The sequence below is a fragment of the Anser brachyrhynchus genome (assembly GCF_964034855.1).
Source record: "Anser brachyrhynchus genome assembly, chromosome: 10".
In the NCBI taxonomy this organism is placed as follows: Eukaryota; Metazoa; Chordata; class Aves; order Anseriformes; family Anatidae; genus Anser; species Anser brachyrhynchus.
The window spans coordinates 21167759-21187786 of record NC_137705.1 but is presented as its reverse complement, the minus strand read 5'-3'; the positions used below and the strand labels follow the sequence as shown (position 1 = coordinate 21187786).

General features: G+C 39.5%; 1 protein-coding gene across 4 annotated transcripts in view; it reads left to right on the top strand.

Moving 5' to 3' along the window:
• Nucleotides 1-20028, top strand: part of PHF2 (PHD finger protein 2) — a 104923-nt gene that overhangs the window by 11287 nt on the left and 73608 nt on the right. Inside the window, exon 1 of one of the 4 annotated variants that reach the window (XM_080606502.1) lies at nucleotides 4-9787. The exons of the other annotated variants lie outside the window; for them this stretch is intronic. Coding sequence (XP_080462628.1) covers nucleotides 9771-9787 — 17 coding nt within the window. The 5' untranslated portion in view covers nucleotides 4-9770. Of the gene's footprint in view, nucleotides 1-3; nucleotides 9788-20028 lie in introns of those variants that run through there. 4 annotated transcript variants of the gene reach the window in all.

Here is a 20028-nt window from a genome sequence, read left to right as displayed (position 1 = left end):
GATGAAAAGCGATCAGTTGTAACTGACCAAGATGATGATCATTCTGTGGGCAGCTCGGTGACTGTCTTCCACACACAAAAGGAAAGGTGTTTCATTTATAAAGGGACAGAGTGGGGTTGTAAATCTGTCACGCTGCCTTAAAAACAGGGTGCCGTATGCTTTTTGCTTAGCCACAAGGTAGCATCCAGAGATGTATTTTAATGTAAACAAAACTGAGAAGGAGGAGACTTTTGTTCGAGGGAAAACCTCAGATAGTGTATTGGAGAAGTATGTTGACTGATTAAGTAGGAAACCCCTTGTATATGTGCCTATTTGATTTGCTTGGTATTACATGAACAAATATACATTCAACAACGAAAAATGTAAATCAGGATTTAGTCACGTAGAATTGTCCTGTCTCTCTCCTAGTCTCACAAAGCACTGATAGTGTTAATGTTTACATGGATACTCTACTGCAAACAAAAATAAACAAGTGTGCAAAGCTGCACAAGGAGGCTTGCCCAACTTTTTAATTCTGTAATCATGCTTATGTCTCTTTTTAACATGGCACACAGTGTGCAATTCAGAAAACAAATGTCATTCCTATTTTGGATTTGTGGAAAAAGATCAGGTGTTTTCCTGCTTCCTTTCTGGCACTAGTTTCCAAATATTTAAAGAAATGTTTTTCACAGTTTCAGTTACACAGCAGTCACTGTCTCCCTGCAATCTAATGGTGGGTAGCATCTCTGTGGCAACTTCAGCAGTTCTGAGGGTAAATTAAAAGCACTAAATGTGAGTTAAACTTGTTTAATGCAATTGGAAGTTGGAAACAGGGAGATGGAACCACCACCACGTGACAGATGAGCGCTTTCCAGACCACCACAGTGTACTCAGCAGTTTGCTGACGTGCCATTGACTACAGTTTGGAAATCACTGCTCTGTGATGTTTCCTCAAACAAGTGCCAGAGGGAGGGAGTCAGGGTTCTCAGGGGCTTTCAGGTTTCACTCATCAGGGAAATTCTTATTAGTGAGGATTTCTCTTGTGAAGCAGTTTGATATTTCTGTAGAATTCATTACTTAACTCTGACAAGCTTCTAAGTGGTTGCTCATTGTTATATCTGAACTTCTGTGTGGCGGGGGAAGGCTGTACCTCAGAGCACTCCTCTGTTTCCTGGCTGCCTGTCATCATTCTGGTTTGGGCCTGTACATAGTGAAGTTACTGCGTTAAAATACACTGCTGAATTGATACAGATGGCTGATAGGTTTCTTGTGAGAGACAAAGATTAGGCATCCCTGTTGATTATGCGCATCAGTTGTTACTGGTAATCTTGCCCATGTGGTGGTGTTGATCTGTAAAGAGAAAGAGGGAAGACTTTTTCATCATTGGCTCCGTTCCTTTCCTGTGAATGCCTTCAGAGGCCCTTTGTTATGACTCCATATGTTATCCATCATCAGAGACCCTTAGACGCTGTTTATGAAGTGGATTGAACTAAGGAGCCACCGGTGTGTTCACAGAGTGCTGTTTGTGACTTCTCATTAGATTGAGTTTCAATCGTTTTTGTGCTTTCTATGTGCCTGAGCAGCTCGAGACGAGCAGCTCCAAGCTCTAGTGAGAATGGAGATGAACTTATAGGCAAAAGGAAAAAAAATGCGACAGCAGGGTTGTCAGACTGCTCTGCTCATGAAGACCGTACATTCTTTGCCAAAGAAATGCATAGAGTTGGGACACTTTGAAACGCTTACTCTTGGATTCCCAAGGAATCGTGCTTGTCCCTGCTGTTACTTTTCCTCCCCTGTGGTTAGTTAAGCTGGCAGAACGTTTCTGTAGCACAGCACTTGCAGGGTTTTCCTGTTGCAGTGGTCATGGACTTGTCATCCTCTGTGAGACTGATGAGTGGAAATCTACTGAAGATACCACTTAGGTCAAACACAAAGTCTTATGGCCTGTATTTACAGGATTACAGTGGTCTCCAGTGGCCCTAGTTGCTGAGTCTGCACAGTCCATTCTCACGAGGGATATTGCTGGGGACTACCTGAAAGTCTTGAATAAGGTGTCGGACTCAAATGAGCAGATAAACCATTCAACATTCGGACTTCTCTTTGTGGAGCTGACCATATACTAGCTGCAGTAAACCCAGCTCCCCAGTCCTGTGTTTGCTGTCCTCTGCATCCTCCTACTATGACCCCCAAACTGTTTTCTGGTATCTCCTGAAATACCCCTGAAAATTGGATGGCAGCTGTGGCTTTCATAGTGCACAGAACCCACTTCTGACCAGCCAAATCAGCGTAACTTCAGGTTGCAAACTCTTTTCCCCATATTTGGCACAGGATAAAACTTGTATAGTGCAGATATTGTACGTGATTTTGTGTGGTCATTTGGTGCTATATGTGATGTATGCCATCTGATGTGGATGTTTGGTCTAGTGAAATCCCTACACCCCAATTGCTTCTAATCCTTTGCTTTCTTGTAAAAGGCCAGCCTGGGTGCTCCACGCTTTCCTAGCTCCTGCATCTTTGCCATAATGCATGTATGTTACGTCCCCACCTCTTGGGTTCCCTGCCTGGTGAGGAATGCCAGGAGTCATCCTGCATGTTATCCAGCAGCAGGACTGCGGGTACGAGCAACAGCTGAGCGTCAGAGGTTCCCCCAGCTGTAAAGCCTGCTGGTGTGGGAGATGGCTGTTTGGGTCTGGGGAAGGCGAAGAAAGGAGAAGGAGGGAGTTGCAGCATATGCTGATTGACAAAGAAGCTGAGAATCGGCAGGTTCCCATGTAGCACCTCTGCTACGTCATCTGCAGGCCTGGCCAGCCAAATTGCTTTGTGCAGGCAGTGCTGCAAGCTACAAGTGTTTTCCAGGCCCCGTACTGTGCAGGCTTACTTTAGGTAGGGTGGGAGAAGATAGTTCACCAGCTCAGGGGCATGGTTTGGCAAAAGCATGTTCTGCGTCTGCTTTGTGAGCGGCACCTTCTTGTCTACATCTCGGTGATGATGTTGGTCATATAATCTGTGAAGTTGCACGTGGTTTAGGAGCTGCCCGTTTTAGGGACACCCTCTTCTCCTGTGCAGCTTTGCTGCAGTTGAAAGCAGTTATGGTATTTTTGCAGACAGTTTGTGAAAGCAAAATAATAATGGTAGGAAGATGTCATGTTTAGGAAGAAGTCATATTTAATAGCAAGCCTCTAACTACCAAACTCAGCTATTACAGGAGGTTACAGAACCTAATATTCAAGGCAAGAAAAGTCTGTTTGTACAAGTTTGTTCAACTAAAAATCCGTTCTGGGTTATTTGGTACAGCTGTAGGTGAAGGAAAGTGAGTTATTTTCTCTGCAGTGGATATTTTGTTACCAGTATTTAAAACATGCACCTGTGGTCTTAGGGAGGGATCGTACAATCACTTGATAAAAAAAAAAAAAAAAGTATTTTTAATATTTATTTTTCTATTCCATGTAGATTTAAACTTTAAAACTTTCTGCCGCAGGCATAGCTGAAGTAAATGGCTTAGTAAAATTATAAAAGGTTTAGTTAACTAAAAATTGTTAATGCAGTTACTGTATCAGCATAAAATTATGATGGGTTTTAATCATAGTGCCTTGATGCACAGTATGAACTCCATCTGGATTAAGAAATGCACTTGTCTGTTATATTGCAAAACTAAAAACACTGTGTTTGGGGAGATGTAATTCTCCTTCTGGAGTGTTCAGCATTGCCTCTTTTTTAAATAGGTCTAGTTTTGGATAGCAGTGTCTAGTTCTTCTCTTGTACATCTTTATCACTAGCTGTGGCCAAATTTGGGTAAATCTTAAAGATTAGGTTAATCCTTAAAATACCATGCAGTTCCCATTAGTACTCTAACAATGGAGGGAATTACTAATGTTAATTGTACCTTGCACAGAAAAGATTTCATTGAATATGAAGAATTTAGATAGAACAAGGTAAATAACTTTTTTAGATAAATAAACAGTTAATATTTAAAATTATTTCAAGTTGTTTCTGAAGAGCTTGTCAACATTATAGACTCAGTTATACTGAGAGGTTGACTAGAGCAGCTATCATGAATAAGCCATACTAATACCTATGCTGGAATGTGTTTCCTTATGGATGATTTATTCCAGGAAAAAAAAAAAAAAAGGTTGTTGAGAAGTGTTTTTATAGAGCCCATAAAGCATGCTAATTATTCTGGATAAACTGTCCATACAGACAATATAGTGGGAATTGTTTACTTTAGAAGGAAAATAACCTAAACAAACCAAAACACCTACTTAAAAATATATTTGCAAGTGTGGAACATGAAGAAGTTTTGAACTTACGATAAAGCTGTTAAAAGCCTTCTTCTGTTCAGGCTGACATCAATGTCACTTTAATCTTCCTTTCTGTAACATAGTATTACTTATTCTGTAAGTTGAAAGCAGTTCAGAGAACCTAAGACACTTTTGTCAGTTCAAATCCATTATATATATTTAAATGCATTTTTTAAAAAAATATCCAGGACTGCATAGAGGTAGAAATGCGTGGCACACTTGTCCCAGTACTCATACCAAGTTTGTTGTCTTGTACAATTGTGTGATCCCCCAGTGATTTTTAACAGCAGCTTCCAGAGTACAGGGAGTCTGGCCAGACTGTAAAGCGAGTCAGTTTTTGTGTTGCCACTCAGTGTTGTGTTCTTGGTCCTTTGGCATGGCTAAGTAGACTGCTCGTCTTACCTTTCCACATCCATTTGTACTCTGAGAAAGAAACTATGATTCTGAATAGAAAATATATTAGTTTTAGTATGCCATCAAAATTTCATTTGACCTCAGAGAGTCTCAGGCCTTTGCAGTATCAATCACATCTGCAGGAATACTTCGCAACTATTTGTTAAAAGAATATGCTCGATTTATATGGCAGATTTTCAAATACATAGTTTTATCTGCAGTTTTATCTTGCAGAGAAAATATGCTAGAGTGTTGAAAGCTTGTATTTGCTGTAAATTAGAAGTATTGATTTCTAACCCCTCCAAAATAAGTTTACGTTTAAATTGAGGTTCACCCTTAATTTTCTAAGGTGGAATTTTAATGCTGACATCCCCAGGAAAAGCACTTGGTGCTGCACTCTCTTGGTAAACTGTAGGCTAGTCTGTGTTTGGATTTGCATGCAAGAAGTGCATCAGCTTCCTCACTCAAATATTTTCAAGTCTTCTGTCCTCTTCTGGAGCACTGCCTAAGTAGCAAACTGTTTTTCAGTGGATGTTAATACAACACTTAGGTCTACAAAGCTGACTTTGAATGTTCTTTTCTTTTATGATCAGTTCTTTGCTGTAGGACTCAGCGTGACTGTAAGACACCTCTAGGTTTACAGTGTCTGGATGCCTTGTATTTAAACATGCTGGTTAGAAAACCCTGAGGTTTCAGTTTGAAACAGCGTTTAACAGATGCACTTTGAGTCCAGTTGTGAAAAGCACTGTTTAGTCCATTTTGTGCAAATAGGAGTTTAGGTATAATGAGTGCCTAACTGGCCTGTGCATCGAGGCCTTGACATGTCAGCTCAGCAATCACAGAACCTCAAATTAAAGAAAGCTTTAGAAAATACGAGTTTCAGTAATACTAGGTGTGGACAGTAACGTAGGAGCTGGCCTACAAATACGTTGTTTGTTCAACCGGTATCTGACAGTAAGTATAGATCACATAAGGGTGTTGTATATAAAGATTCTTGTAATTTCAGAGGGGTTTACAAGTAAGAGGATAAAATGTTGTGAATTCACAATTCATATTTAATTTAAAAAGGCGTATTTGAAAAAGAGTATAAATGAGTGCTCTTCAGCAGCCCAAACCTTTTAGCTAGACTGTTTATGAAGCAGTCCTACAAGCATCCAGGTGCCTGTTAAGTTCAGTAATAGCAGGACTGCACCCTTAGCAGGTGCTGGAATTTAATCGGGGAGTTAAAGCAATGCCATTTTTCAGGCAACAAAAAATCAGTTCTGCACGCAACGTGAGCCTTGATTAACTGACCTGCTGCTTTTTCCTTATTGCTAAATAGCTCTGCAATGGAGGAAATAGATAAAAATGTCATGAAAAAATGATCAAGGCAGTGTAGCTATGTATGGAGAAAAATTGGTGAGGAGAAAAAATGTTCCAGATGAATTATAAGACTTTCTAAACCCCATAATTTTCAGTAGCACCTTAATTCATTTTCCTCTTTGTGATCAATATACATTTTCCAGTGAACGAGTGAATGTATCCACCTAAGTTCTTTTGATCATGTTATTTAAGCAGAGTTATTACAGTTGCGCAGTTCTCATGCACAGCTGCTGAACTGTTTGTTGGCTTTGTACCAGAGATACCTGCCTCCGGACACTAGCAATAGGGGTACAGAGCCCTTTGTCAACACAGGAGGTCCAGCTCTGCTACCTTTCTAGACATCAGGTGGCTGATGGCAGTTCTGTGGCCTCCGTGAGATGAGGTGGAAGCCTTCGTCCTCTCTCAACATGCCAGACACATTCAGTACCACGGGGGCGGCTCAGCACGGTGGCCAGGCTGCGCGCCGTTCGGGGAGCCGTGGCAGGCAGGCACTGGGTTAACTAAGAAGTGCTACGTGGCTCCTTGTCACACTTGGAAGGGGTAAGTGGTAGGAAGGGAGGTTAGTCTAGGATGTGATTGCTTCAGTTCGCAGATAACATAGCCACAGTGAAAACTAATGGTATTTTTATAGCCTGGATAGCTGTCTTGTGTATGACAGCCTGTAATAAAGCAAGCATGGGCTGCAGCCTAGGTACAGTTTGTACAGCTGTACAATTGCACAAGGGCTCTGAGTAAATACTTGGTGCCTGGAGCTGCGCGACTGCCGCAAGTTTAAAGCTAGCTCCGATCTGCCTCCAAGAATTTGGGTTACACTTTAGAGTTGCGCCGTAGGCATATGCAGAGCTGCTGTGAGTCGTGCTCTGTGCAGGAGCAGGCTGCTGAGGCCCTCGGTCGCTGGCCTCCCATTAAGACAGTGTACTTTCACTTTCAAAAGCAAACGATCTTTTTGCTTGAAGCTTTATTAGCAACATTTTACAACACTTCCAAAACATGCAAGTTCTGTCACAGCAAATATAAAACCCCACTTGTGGTATTTTACTCTTATTACAGCATGATTCCAATGAACAGAACTCCATTAGCTAAATGGCACTAACTTTCTAGTTGTTTTGACTTGTTTTCCTGTTCACCAGAAGTTCCGTATATCTAAAATGTCTTTTGGTTCCTCAAAATATTTATATTAAACCAAGCTTGTGATACTAAAAGTGTGAGATAAAGGTGCTCTGTAGACCTAGATGCTTTTTTTTTGTGATGTAGGTGAGCTAACTCTTTGAAATCAACTGGATTTTTGACAGTAGCCATTTTATGGCTTAGTCTGCAATGTGTGTGTATATTAGAAAATCCTAGACTTGCCAAGTGATATAAATAGTAATTCCTTTCTAGACTTTTATTTGAAAACAATAAGACTGTGCACAATCTATTTAGGGCATCATCCACGATCTATTTTGGGGGCATTATCTAGCTGTTCATTGCATTGAAATACCTTTCATATAGATTATATTGGCAAAAAGGTTTTAAGGAAATTTCATAAGTTCTTTTTTTTTTTTTTTTTTTTTTCAGAAAATGAACCTGCTTTTAATTACTGTGTTAGGCAAATTATGTGTAATTTTACTTGCAACAATGTAAGTGCTAAATGTGAAAAATATTGTAGGCCTTAACTGACATCATCTGCAGATCAGTGAGTACGCTTCAAAACAAGGCTTCCTAAATTATGAACATGTACAGTTAGTCCAGTGCAATCTGAATGGCTAAATTCACTCTATTCTTTCCAGATACAGTAATTAATACACAGGATTTATAAAACAATTGCCACTGCACCTGTGTTTCTGATGGAAATGTCATAATAACAGGAGATACAATTTGGATTTATCTTCCACATAATGGCTGAGTAGCTCAACCACTTCTGAAAAAAATTCACAGAAGGGTGGGCAGTGGTGACTAAGCTCACTGAGGACGATTCAGCCAGACTTCAGCAGTTCCTCATTTATTCTGTTGCATTTTTTTTTTTTTTTGGTACTCTCCATAGCTGGAATTCCAGACGGGGGGGTTACATCCAGCACATGAGGAGATAATTTTCTCATGGTCTCAGAGAGTGAAAACTCCTTGTTGAGCTCCTACTTTTTTTGAGTTGATGTAAGAGGCTGAAGATGTGTGAAGGATGCCCAGCCAGGAGTAAGTGGAGTTCCTCTCCTCACTGCTTCTCAGGCAGATCCCTGGAAAAGATGGGTACCTCCTTCTTCTGCTCAGGCCATGACTTAGTAGTGTACTTGCAGTCCTGAGCAGATGTCAGGACAGTCACTTTCACTGTGGTTTCTATCTAACAAGATATTCAGCTGTTTTATCCATTAGTTCTAGTAAGTAGTCAAGACAGGCCTAAAGTTAAGCAAGAATGTATTCTGACATGAAAAACCCAACTAATTTTAAAAAGAAAAATAGTTTTAAATTTTGTATTTGCAGTTATTAATGTGATCCCTTAGAGCTATGTGAGAGCACTTGCAGTTATGGTTGCCTTTTTGTCTTTAATTAATTGCTTATGGATTTAATTGCATTTTCCTCTTTTAGCAAAAAATACAGTACATTTACCCTCAGGAAGAGCATTGTTCCTTAAAGTTTTTGTCTGGCAGACTCAAAGGGTGTAACAAGTGGGGAAAAAAAAGTGAGATATTTCTGCTGTGAATCATTAGTTGTGATTTTTTGTTAAACCTCCTTTCTTTGTTTTTAACATCTCAATGGTAAGTGGTGGAAATGTGAAAATTGGCAGGAACATTGTTCCTATGGCATATGTGCCATTCATTGGTCTGGAAAGACTGAATTTTACATGTCCAAATTATAATGACTTAAAAAAAAAAACTAGTTAATACCCATTACTAAAAAAAAAACCAGCACAGTCTTCTGTGTTCCTTTTGCACAGTGACATTATGTCTACACTGTGTGTGGACAGAATAGTAATTTCAGTTGACTAGATGATGTCTTTGGTTTTCGTGGGATTTGCACATGTAGTATGAGTGATTGTAGTATGCATTTGTGATTGTTCATGCGTATAAAAATATACTCATTAAATGTGAGCCATGTGGTTATGATTTACCCTTTCAGCTCAGATCTTTATTATTACTAATATGGTGTAGAACAGTATCTCATTGTAAATTTCTAGCAGTGGGTACTGTAAAGTCTTCAGCATTCTGATGCCAGATACAACAAAGACTGCAAATGTTTTCCATTACGGTCTTGGATGAACATAGAATAATGTGGGAGCACATGAAACAGCCAGTGATGGTTATTCAGGCATACAATGCAAATAGCCAGAGCCTGAGCAATATTTAGTCCCTTATATTGAAATTTCATCAAAGTCTCTGGATCAGGGCAGGAGGGGGAAGTGAATGGGTTCGGCCTTCTGTTGTTGTACGGCCTGTGTCTGAACAAAGGGAGTATCTCCTGGGCCACAGTGCTGTCCATCTGTGACTTTCTTTCTCTCATGATTATTAAATACACTTACATACATTTACAGCAGTTGCTAAGGAATGTAAAATTAGAAGTGTTATCTACTGTACTTTTTTTTTTTTTTTTTTTTTAAGCAAAGACTTTCAGTTTATTGGCTGGAATTAATTGGAAGGAGGATCACTTGAACATCCAGCTCCTTACAGACTTCTATAGGTATGGTGTATGAACTCCTATCCCAGAAGTGTTTCTTGTGGAATTAAAGAATGCTGTCACGGTGAGGAATCTTGCTGGATACCTGGATGAATGCTAAGTGAAAGAAGGTTGGTAAAATTGTAGAGCTATTGAATATTTTTCCATCATCACTTCAGAAACGTACGTCACAGAAGTACCATCCAAAGCAACAAGATCCACAGAATGACCAAGTAACCGAATGCTGCTTTCTCACTGTGTGTAATCTAGCTAGAGAAGAAGTCCGTGGGCAATCTCTCAGCAGTTTCAACTCATTCATCCCTACCTTTTGTGTATGTAACCCTAAAGCCTGTAGTCTACATTTAGTTGCTGACTAGGGATTAATGATTCTAAAGACTTGCTTAATTTCTGGTTTGGAGAGAAGACCTTTCAGTTATGCTTTAATATTGGAAGTCATAAAAATGGTAGAGAGTGTTACAGAAGATCTGAGAAAGATGAGAACACCATTTCCTTACAGCTGAACACAGGATATTTGTTCTAAAATGGTAGGCTTGCTCTTGCTTAGATACCTGAGGTGATCTTGAAATGTTCAGACTTGTTCTGAGAAGATCCTATGAATTCACAGATTTTTAATGCCAAAATGGTGGTTGACTGTATTCTGTACTCTTACATAGAATATCAGTCAACTTTTTTTACATCAGAACAAATGAGCTTAATTAAAGCACATCAACTCGTGAGAAAAAGTCAACAAATTCACTAGTGAGTTGTTACAATGGTTGATTGTTTCATTAATAAAAAAAATAAAAATCACATGTATTTCCAATCTGTTTGCTTAGTTTCAGTTTCTAAATGTTGTTTCTTGCTGTTTGGTTAGTTGAGTCAAGCCCTCTTTCTCAGTCAGATTTTTCCATCAACACATTGATATCCTCCTGTTAAGAGTCACCTTACTTCTTTAATTGTAAGATGTTACAGTTGTTCATTTGAGTTCTGCTGAGAAAGTAGTTGTGTTTCTTCCTGAGTCCAAGAAAAAAATGTTTAATTCCTAGTTCTGTACAGAGACCTTATTTTTGACCATATTTCTATGAATGCTTTCACATATCTTCCACTCAACAATAATGGTTCCCTTTTGCTTTTTATATGTGTGCAGTAACTTGCCAGTCATAACCAGCAAATATTTGTTAACTGCATTAAACTCATTAAGAAGCCAACTATGATTTACTAGATATTTTTTAAACAATTCAGTTCTGAAATGGGCTTTATACCTTTTGAATTAAATCGCGAATATTAGCAGAAGACTGATTTATCGTTGCTAGATCACCACGTTAGAGAGGCTTTTACTTTCTAAAAACTCAAAGTGTGAGTATTTAAGAAAATTTAAATCACTTGCAAGTGTGGGCTTATGTTGAATTTAATCACAAGTGCGGTGTCAGTGTACCATGGCTACAAGCTAATAGCTCTCAACAGGCATCAGCAGTGGGGAACATTTCATCATCAGGTCTGCACGAGAGTTTCCTATCCGTCAGTCAGACCGAGTCAGTCTCGTGACCCTAAAGCCATACACCACCTCTCAGAAACTGTCTGCATTTTTCAGGTACAAAGTATTGTGTTAGCTGGGGAAAATTATTTGCTGCTATGTATAAGGGTTCATGTTCTCTAGTCAGTCTATTCTAATACGGAAGGGAAGGTAGAACTTTATGATAAAGCCTCAGAATACAGCAGGATGTTAAGACAGCATCTTTGGAAAATAATAATTTCTGAGCCCTGCAAAAGACATACTAGAACTGTGAAGGTGAAATGTCTGTAAAATATTCAATTAATTTGGAGGAGCCCTGCCTAAGCAATTCTCTGGGTTTCCAAAGGATTAGGAGAAATAATGCATTTGACTTCTTCAAAATCTGCTTTACTCAGAAAAGAAAGGCTGTTCTGAAGTTCCTCGCTTTCTGCATTGACTTTGTCTTCAACTTCTAACACTTTACAAACTGTATCAGAAGTGGTAACACTTTTTCACCCACAGCTGTATTTCACCCCATGGCACTACTTACAGTTTCCTGTAGTTTTATTCCCATGCTATTATTATCGAAAGCTATCCCACATTACTAATGGCATGGATATATTCATTGAAACTTACCCATTCCTTTCATAATACCTATAGCTGTGGCCTTAAAAGGTCTCGTGGACTAAGTAACGAAAGCTGAGCACTACTGAGAGGCTCACAGCGTTGATAAAACTAGTAACGAGGACTCAGTGACTAACATGATGCCCTTCGAGCGCGTATTGAACCAGTTGGCCAGCGTCATGCTGGAAGGAGCTGTACTGTTGGAAGACATGTCCTCAGCATTTAGCTGACCACAGGCAGTCATTAGAGTGCTTTATGGTCATTTCACCAGGCTGGATTTTGTAATGCTAAATTCTGTAAATAGAAAATAAAAATAATAAAATAAATAAAAAATCATATGGGGGGGGGAGGGGGCTGGCAGCAAGCTATACTTTTCTTTCTGCTCTTCTTGGTTCTTCAGCATTTTCACCTCTTGTTGCAATGTACCCGATCTAGCTGAAATGCACAGTAAATTACAGGCCTACACTAATGTGCTGCAAGTATCTATTGTGTTTTGTAGAATGACGGAGCATAAAGGTAGTCTGGATTTAAAGTTGCTGTGTAAATTATTATAGTCAGAACTCTGTGTTAAATACTTCACCAGTATGAAGACATTTATATTTTCAGACATACTGGTTAAACACACAGGTTAATGAAGAGGAAAAAGAGATGGGACTGCAAGATTTTGTTACTGGCTTTGCTCCTCATTTCCTCCTGAGTTTTTGTCAAATCAGTTAACCCCTCTGTGGTCCGGTTTGGTTTAACTCTCATGCATGCAGTACAGAATGTAGCAGTAACAAATTGATATTAAGCCAAGGCCGTAATACTGATCCATCTTATCTATAGGATGTAGTAACATCTAATTAACTTTAGAAGGGGATTTGAACTCTTTGGTTAAAATGTCCTTTGCACTCCTTATTAATATTTTAAATGTAATACGTAACACAATCATGAAAATGAGTAGCTTGTATCTGCAAGAGGAAGGGGAATGAAAGTTGTTCTGGAAGACGCAGTCAGAACACGACCAGGAATTTGTTGGGAAGATGTGATCAAAGTGTGGTTTGTGTTTGTTGGATTTCATTCCCGTGCGTCTGGCTGACCATTTGAGTTACTTCTGATACAGAAATGTACAGGCACCACTGCAGCCATCCTTTTTGCTCTTCTTTTCCCATGCATTGACTTACACATTGTTGGAAGTATGTATCAATGATCTTTGCGATATTTAATTATACTTTGTGGAAGTCAGATAAATTGTAATTGCACGGAATCTTCCTCAGTGATTTAGTGTCTTAAGAAAATTATTTCTTCAAGGCAGGACGTGTATCTTGAACATGCTGTGCTACTTTGCAGCTTGGCAGTGATATAGCATAGCAGCTAAGGGACGAGGCACCATGATTTTTCTGAGTGTGTGTCAGAACACTAGCTCTTGTGATATATGCTATTGTGAATAAACATGTCTGTGTACAGCTTGCAGTTTCTAGAATGCTGCTATCATAAACTTGAGTAATGTCATTTGATCACTCTTCCGTGGGTTTGTTTTTTCTTGTATTTCGTTTTTAGTTTCATTTTTTCTCAGCAGAAGTTACCTGATTTCCCATCTTACATAACTCGGTTTCTGATCAGCTGTATTTCACTCCTGCGTAGTCACTGCTCACTGTAACTGACAAAAAATCTGAGTTCATTCTCAGGTAATGTGAAGAGATTATAGTGTTTTGATTTTCAAGCTCAGTGTGGTCCATTGTCCTTGCTGGGTGCTGTAGGTATTACTCTAAAACAGATGTTCGTTTCAAATTCACTTGTGATGTTTGCAAGCTATATCATCCATGGAGCAGGTAAGAAAATGGGTACTAGTAGGGTGGTTCTGTGAGACATCCAACAGAAGCTGGGAGTTAAAATGTGCAGAGCAGTGCTGAGGAAATGGTGTAAAGTCCTGTGTTTCACCGAGCTTGTCCCTGGCAATGTGCTCTGGTCCCATTCACAAACCAGGGCAGCTCCTGAGTTGCATCAGCTGCCTGCAGTAGTCAAGGCCAGGCGGAGCACTGGGACACTGGGGCTGTGTGTGCTTTGCTGGAAGTGCCCTGGAGTGGTCCTGCGAGGTCAGGCACTCGCTGCTTGGCCTGGGTCCATGGTGGTGTTGCACTGAGCAGCCTCCTATGAAGGAGTGCTTGTGATTTACAAAAGGGAAGGAGAGGGAGTGTAGAGGAATGAGCAGCCTGAAGATATAAATAAAGCTGTTACACTGTGTGTATAACTAATCTGCAAGATAACTGCCAGGCTGCTCACCAACTCTCCAACTACTTGGGTCCGATATACAATTTATATCACTTTTTATAATACTGCTAGTTTTTTCCATTTTAAAAATGTATTGCTCTTGCTGAAATTAGATTACTTCAATGCTATTTGAAAAAATACTCAAACAGCTGTAGTAAGCAGTAATCGTAATTGTTCCTTTATGCTTCAAAAGTAAAGGACAGGAGGAAGTTACCAATTCAGCATGTTACTTGTAATCGGAGATGTTGTTACATCTTGTGTTAAAGAAACGACAAGCCAAGCCTTGAAGTTTTTAGCTCCTCAAGCCTCTGCCCTTTCCTGGGAGGCTTTCCTCAGGGAGAGGCTGACAGATTTTTGTTTGTTTGCTTTTGCTGCCGGCAGTGGTGCAACAGGAGGCAGAAGGAGTGGAGTTGTTTTGTGCTGCGGCAACAGCAAGTTTTTCACTGATTCCAAGTTGTTGCCACAAACGCTGCTCAGAATATTTTTTGTGCATTTTCACGGACAGAGAGGGTCGGCAAATGACGTTATAAAGAAAAGTAGATTTCAAGAAGGTGTGGTATGTGGAGCATGTTTCTGAACAGTGCTTACACTGAATTCAGCAGTGAGCAGGAATGCGTTGTGTTTTCAGCCCATCTGACTGCTGATGGTCACAGTCTAAAACAGCTGTCTGCTGCTTATTTTTTTGTTGTTGTTCTGTTTCAATTCTGTGCTTCATTGCGTTCTTGGAGCTAAGAAATTCTGCTCAAAGCAGGACCGTTCACTTTAAATGCAAAACACGGCTCACAGCAAGTGAGGTTCAGCTGCACTGGCCCCCTTGCATTCCCACGGAAGTCAGTGGCAAAATGCCTACTGAGTGCAGCGCAACAGATTCAGTCCTGAGTCTTGCTTGTGCCACAGCTCTTCGGGGAACAGGAATACTGAAATTTAAACATCAGTGGCCAATACATACACAGATGTTTATGTCCAGTTTCCATAGAGATTACTGAGAGCAGAACATGTACTCAAAGCCGAATTTAACTCCTGGAAAGTTTCCTACTCACAAATCTGCTAGTGCTCTGCAAAGGAATATGTATCAGAATGAAAATGGAACAGGGCTACAAAGAAGCTGGAGCATTCCCCAGAACCTTTGGTTTAAAACCTTGTTATATTGCAGCTTTTCAGATCATTGTTGGAGGTAGGCTCCCCAGAGTAAAGAAACTTTTGCACTACTGAGGGAGTTAGTCCTTCTGTAGGTGGCTTGAGGAAGATCAGCAAGTGTGTTTGTGTAAAAATCTGGTGCGTTTACCATATGAGGGTGGGCATACAGAGTAAACCTGCTGTACAGCAGAGCCTTCCTGAGGATTGGTGTTCGATGAACTGTGGAGCATCTCGGGGAAAACCAGCCAGTGTGGACTTGAAACTTTCACTCCTTAGGTGAAGTTTTCCCTTTCAAGGAGAGCAAGGCTGTGAGTTCTCATTTTGTGTTGATATGCCACAAGCAAGGAAACAATATCAATGCTTTATGTTGGGTTTGTACAATGGTATAAAGCCTGCCTGGAGAGAAAGAGTAAATGTATTACTTCCCATATAACAACTTAAGTAGCTTTGGAAATGAATGCCACTAGTACCAGTTCTCATTTTCTTACTCTTTTTATGTATGAGTTGCAGTAAATGTAGCATCTTGATACATGCAATATAATTTTTAAATGATAATCTTAAAGCATAATGTTAAGCGTAAATATAATGCTAATTTTGCTCAGGAATATGTGTCAGAATGAAAACAAAGTTTCATCTAAGACTTTGCAGAAGAATAGCAGAAATTCAGTAGCATGTATCAAGTGTTGTAGATTGAAAGAACCACAGACTCCAGGTGTATGAATGTCAAAGCCATTCAGTGTGGTTATGGAGACATTTAATCCCTGTCTCAAAATGTAACATGATTATGTTTTTTACAGTTCTTTGGTAAATGGAAATCTGCTTCATAAATTGTGTGCAGTAAATGTTTGTCAATTTGCAGACATCTGAATCAGTTGAAGCAAATAGCAATTTGCCAAAGCATAACATAACATACATAACAATGTGCAATCTCAAGAGCGTCATTCAGTTACTAATGACGGGGAATGTTACTGCGTATTTTTGGTCCCGTTACTTGTCTGTGCTCCTCCGCAGCTCAAAATAATGTGTTATTAAGAAATATTTTGGGGTTCTCTGTTAGTTTGGAACAAATTAGTTGCACAAATGGGAAGTTAGCAGGTCTTAGCGCATTTGGAGCAATTTGAAAATAGGCTAAAAATTACTGGAGAGTGATGTGTTTCTTACTGAAAAGAAATTAGTATCTCCATTATTATGCACTAGTAATGACATCATGAACCCTAAGAAAATCAATTTTAGGCAGGTTATTTGGAATGTTCCTGCTTATATTTGATTTCAAATTTGCTTTTTCAACTTTTAAACCTTTTGTGTTTTTAAATGACACAAATCCACAGCAAAGATAAGGAAAGAGCAGCAAGACAAACATCTTAAATGTTTGCCAGAATGACTGCCAGAATAATGCCATTATGGCACATGAACGCAACCTAATAGCCACTTTTGAAGCTTGTCTTTTGCTTCCCACTCAGCCTACAAAAAGTGTTACAAGATTGTTCTGGCTGCCCAAAACAGCCTTTTCCAGCAATGTCAAAAAGGTAGCGATCAAAGAGCTGTTTTATTATTATTTTTTTTTTAAAAGAATAATAAATTGGCACAATGGGGGATGAGAAGTAGGAAGTTTCTACTTTTAAGAGTTGCCTGGAACTTCATTGGGACAGAATGAACAAAACAAAGTCTGTCCATGTCACCTGAATTAAAGCGTTGGGTTTATTTTAACTAGAGAAGTGTTGAAGGTGCAGCTAGCAAATGGCTGGTAGCAGCAGGTGCTGGGGGCAGTGACCATGCTGGCTGTGGTGGCCCTGGCTGGCAGGCAGGTCTGCAGCTGCCCTCGGGCTCTCTGTCATCCTGGGCGGGTTGCCATGTATTTCCCAGAAAACGCACTGCTGCATAGTTCTATTTAAAATGCCTGGTTAAATGAAATTCTGATACTTAGTTTATGCATTCTGTCTTTCACATATTCAAAGGAGTTTTAGGTATGTCAGGTGTCTTGCCTAGAACCCTGAAAAAAAGCCATCTTCTTGCTGTTTTTAATTTGCTTTAGGTTAGGCAGCTTATCTTACGGAGGATTTGTATGTTACTTCAGAATTTTGTTTAAACTTCAGCTTTAGTTGATATGCATGGCTTTCAAAAGAGTTAAGCATTGCTCTAGTTTCTGTATGAACAGCTACAAGACCAGAAATTGCTCCTGACTTTTGGTTAGACCACTGCATGCTAAACAGCTTTGGAAATCCCACCGCATATGTTCCTGGGTTAAAATGGCTGTGAACCTCTTTTCTCTCCATGGAAAATTGAAATCCCGATTGCTGCAGTCACGTCTGCAGCCAAGCACTGCTTCTCACATGAGTAAGCTCCAGTTCACCTTGGTGTCATGAGAGTAATGCTGGATGTTCGCTGAGTCAGGCTCTAAGATTTCAGCCCAAAATAGAGCTTAAAAGAACAGTTTTATAAAATACAGTATAAGATTAATTTATAGCAAATTAATTTTCTAGGAATTGCCTGTCAAATCCCTGAGACCTTGCACTGTCTCAGAGCCTAACAGGCTCCTTTCCGCAAAGCATGATGCCTGTGGACGAGTTGCTGCTCTGAAGGCTGAGTAATTTACTGGGACAAATGTTAATATGGTATGTAGGCATGTGCTCTGAAATTGCTGATAAAGGAAGATAAACACTAATGCAGTACACAGAAGGAATTTGTTTAGCAGCAGAGCTTTGGGACCTGTTTTAGTAACTAAAAGTTCTGTTGAAGTCAAGAGGGAGAAAAGGGTCTCTGGGATCAAGCCTTGTTGTTCAGTGTGGTACTCGTTATTTAAGCGTGTGAGTAGATTTGTCTGGCATTGCCACAGCGTGTCACATTTACTGTCAGCTGGGTATCACCAATAGATATATGATCAATGAGCTTTTTTTTTTTTTCTTTTTTCAGGAATATATTTGTTTGTTTTACGTTATCCTGTGAGGGAGAAAAACCTTGCTTTTTACCGTTTGTGGAACACGTAGCCATTGGGAAAGATTCACCTGTTATGTTATGCCAGGTCTCATGTTTCTCTCAGTAAATTCAAGTATCATCAACCTCTTACATCATACAACTTACTACAAGTTAAATGAATACCTTTGCAGACCAAGAGACCAGTAGTACAAGTTAGTATTTGAAATGTGTATATTCACGGTTGAATTTTATCAGGTGGAGTAAATCATTGTGTCTCATTATAATGGACACAAAGGGCACTACTACATCTTATACCAGCCCAGTGATTCATCTCAGCAAAATTAGGAAACCCGTGTGTTTTATACCTTTGGATAGTACATATATTACTATGGGGATTTCTTTCTGACGTTTTTACTTAGTGTTTTAGTTAGTGTTCTCTATCACATCTGGCATCTATTATGCTGAGATATTTGTCCCCTCTGCTGTATCTAAGGAGATGTACCATCTCCATGATGGATGTCTTCATCAATGAGACAATGAAGAGCACCGGGTAGGCAGAACAATCACATATTGCTGTGCTAATTAATAATTTTTGAGGTAAGTCTGCCATAGTTGCAGAGAAGTGTACATGAAAGCTATTCAGAGAGCACCACAAGTGTACATGTGTGCATATAAAGCCAATTTATCATCTTGAAATAGAAATAAAACATGGTAAATCTGTAATTAGATCATATGAAACTGGATATGAATCTTCAGAAAAGTATATTTAAAATGCTGAAAGCTAATGAGGTTGAGATACAAGAGCAGGTTATGCAAGTGAACTACAGAAACAGTCAAGAGTGGTTTGAGGGTTTCTGTTAATAATTTATTCAAAATGACATTCTTAAATAGCATTGTTGATGGTTTGAATATAATAGGTTCTTCATAAAAGCAAAAGTGAAAATCATTCCCTTTCCTTCTGGCCTTCTTGGTATACCACTGGTTCATTGTTGGATTTTCCCATGTGAGCGTTACAGTTGGCTCAGATCATTTGCCATGCAAAATAGAGCATGAAAAACAGTAATGTCAATGTACTATCAGGACTGCTGCGTGTTATAAAGAATGCAAGAATGTATGTATGAATGAAAACGAGACCAGTAACATGTTGATGTGTATTTTCAGTGAAATCTTGGTTTGCATAGGCATTATTGTGCTACAATTATTACCTCAGATTAAAAAATAAGTGATAGAAATGGACTTTGCAATTGAAGTAAATCAAACGTGCAGTATTAGACATTTTATTTATGCATGTTTCAGTACAGCGTTTATAGTTGTACAAACTCAATGATGTTGCCTAGGGCTTTGTTGCTGTTTAGTTTACTTGTAGCATGTTTATTTGCATTTATCTGTAGTTTAGTTGTATATGTGTATCGTGCATCTCCAGTGTGCTCTTTCAGTACATAGGCTTTGGATGTGATATGCAGAGTGATTGGATTCTTGATTTGGTGGGTAGGTGGTTAGAATGAATATGGCAAGGATTGCATTCCTAGAACAATAGTCGTCTCTGCATGTTACGGTGCATGATGGCTGCTGGAGAAATTAGCGGTGGTTTGGTCATTCAGAGAGTGGCTGACTTAGTGAGGCGGTTGGCAAAGTGGTGTTCCCTTCTGTGCAATCCTCTCTGTGCACAACTTCTTGTGAAGGTGGTACTCTGATTTCAGAAAACAAAAAGTGTTTTCTGAGTCTTCTAAACAGTTTCTTCAATTGGAGGACAGAGCAGCTGTGATGGTTGTCAGTTGTTTTATTTTAAAGTACTTACGAAGCCTCAATAACTGAGATACTAAAACATAGGCTGATGGACCTCCCATGTAGACATTAACTCCAGAAGACTGCATACCAGTGTAACTTAGCAGTAAAAATTACTCATACATTCCTCTATATAAATGAGCCCTCCAACTGGCGTACAGGATTGTACAG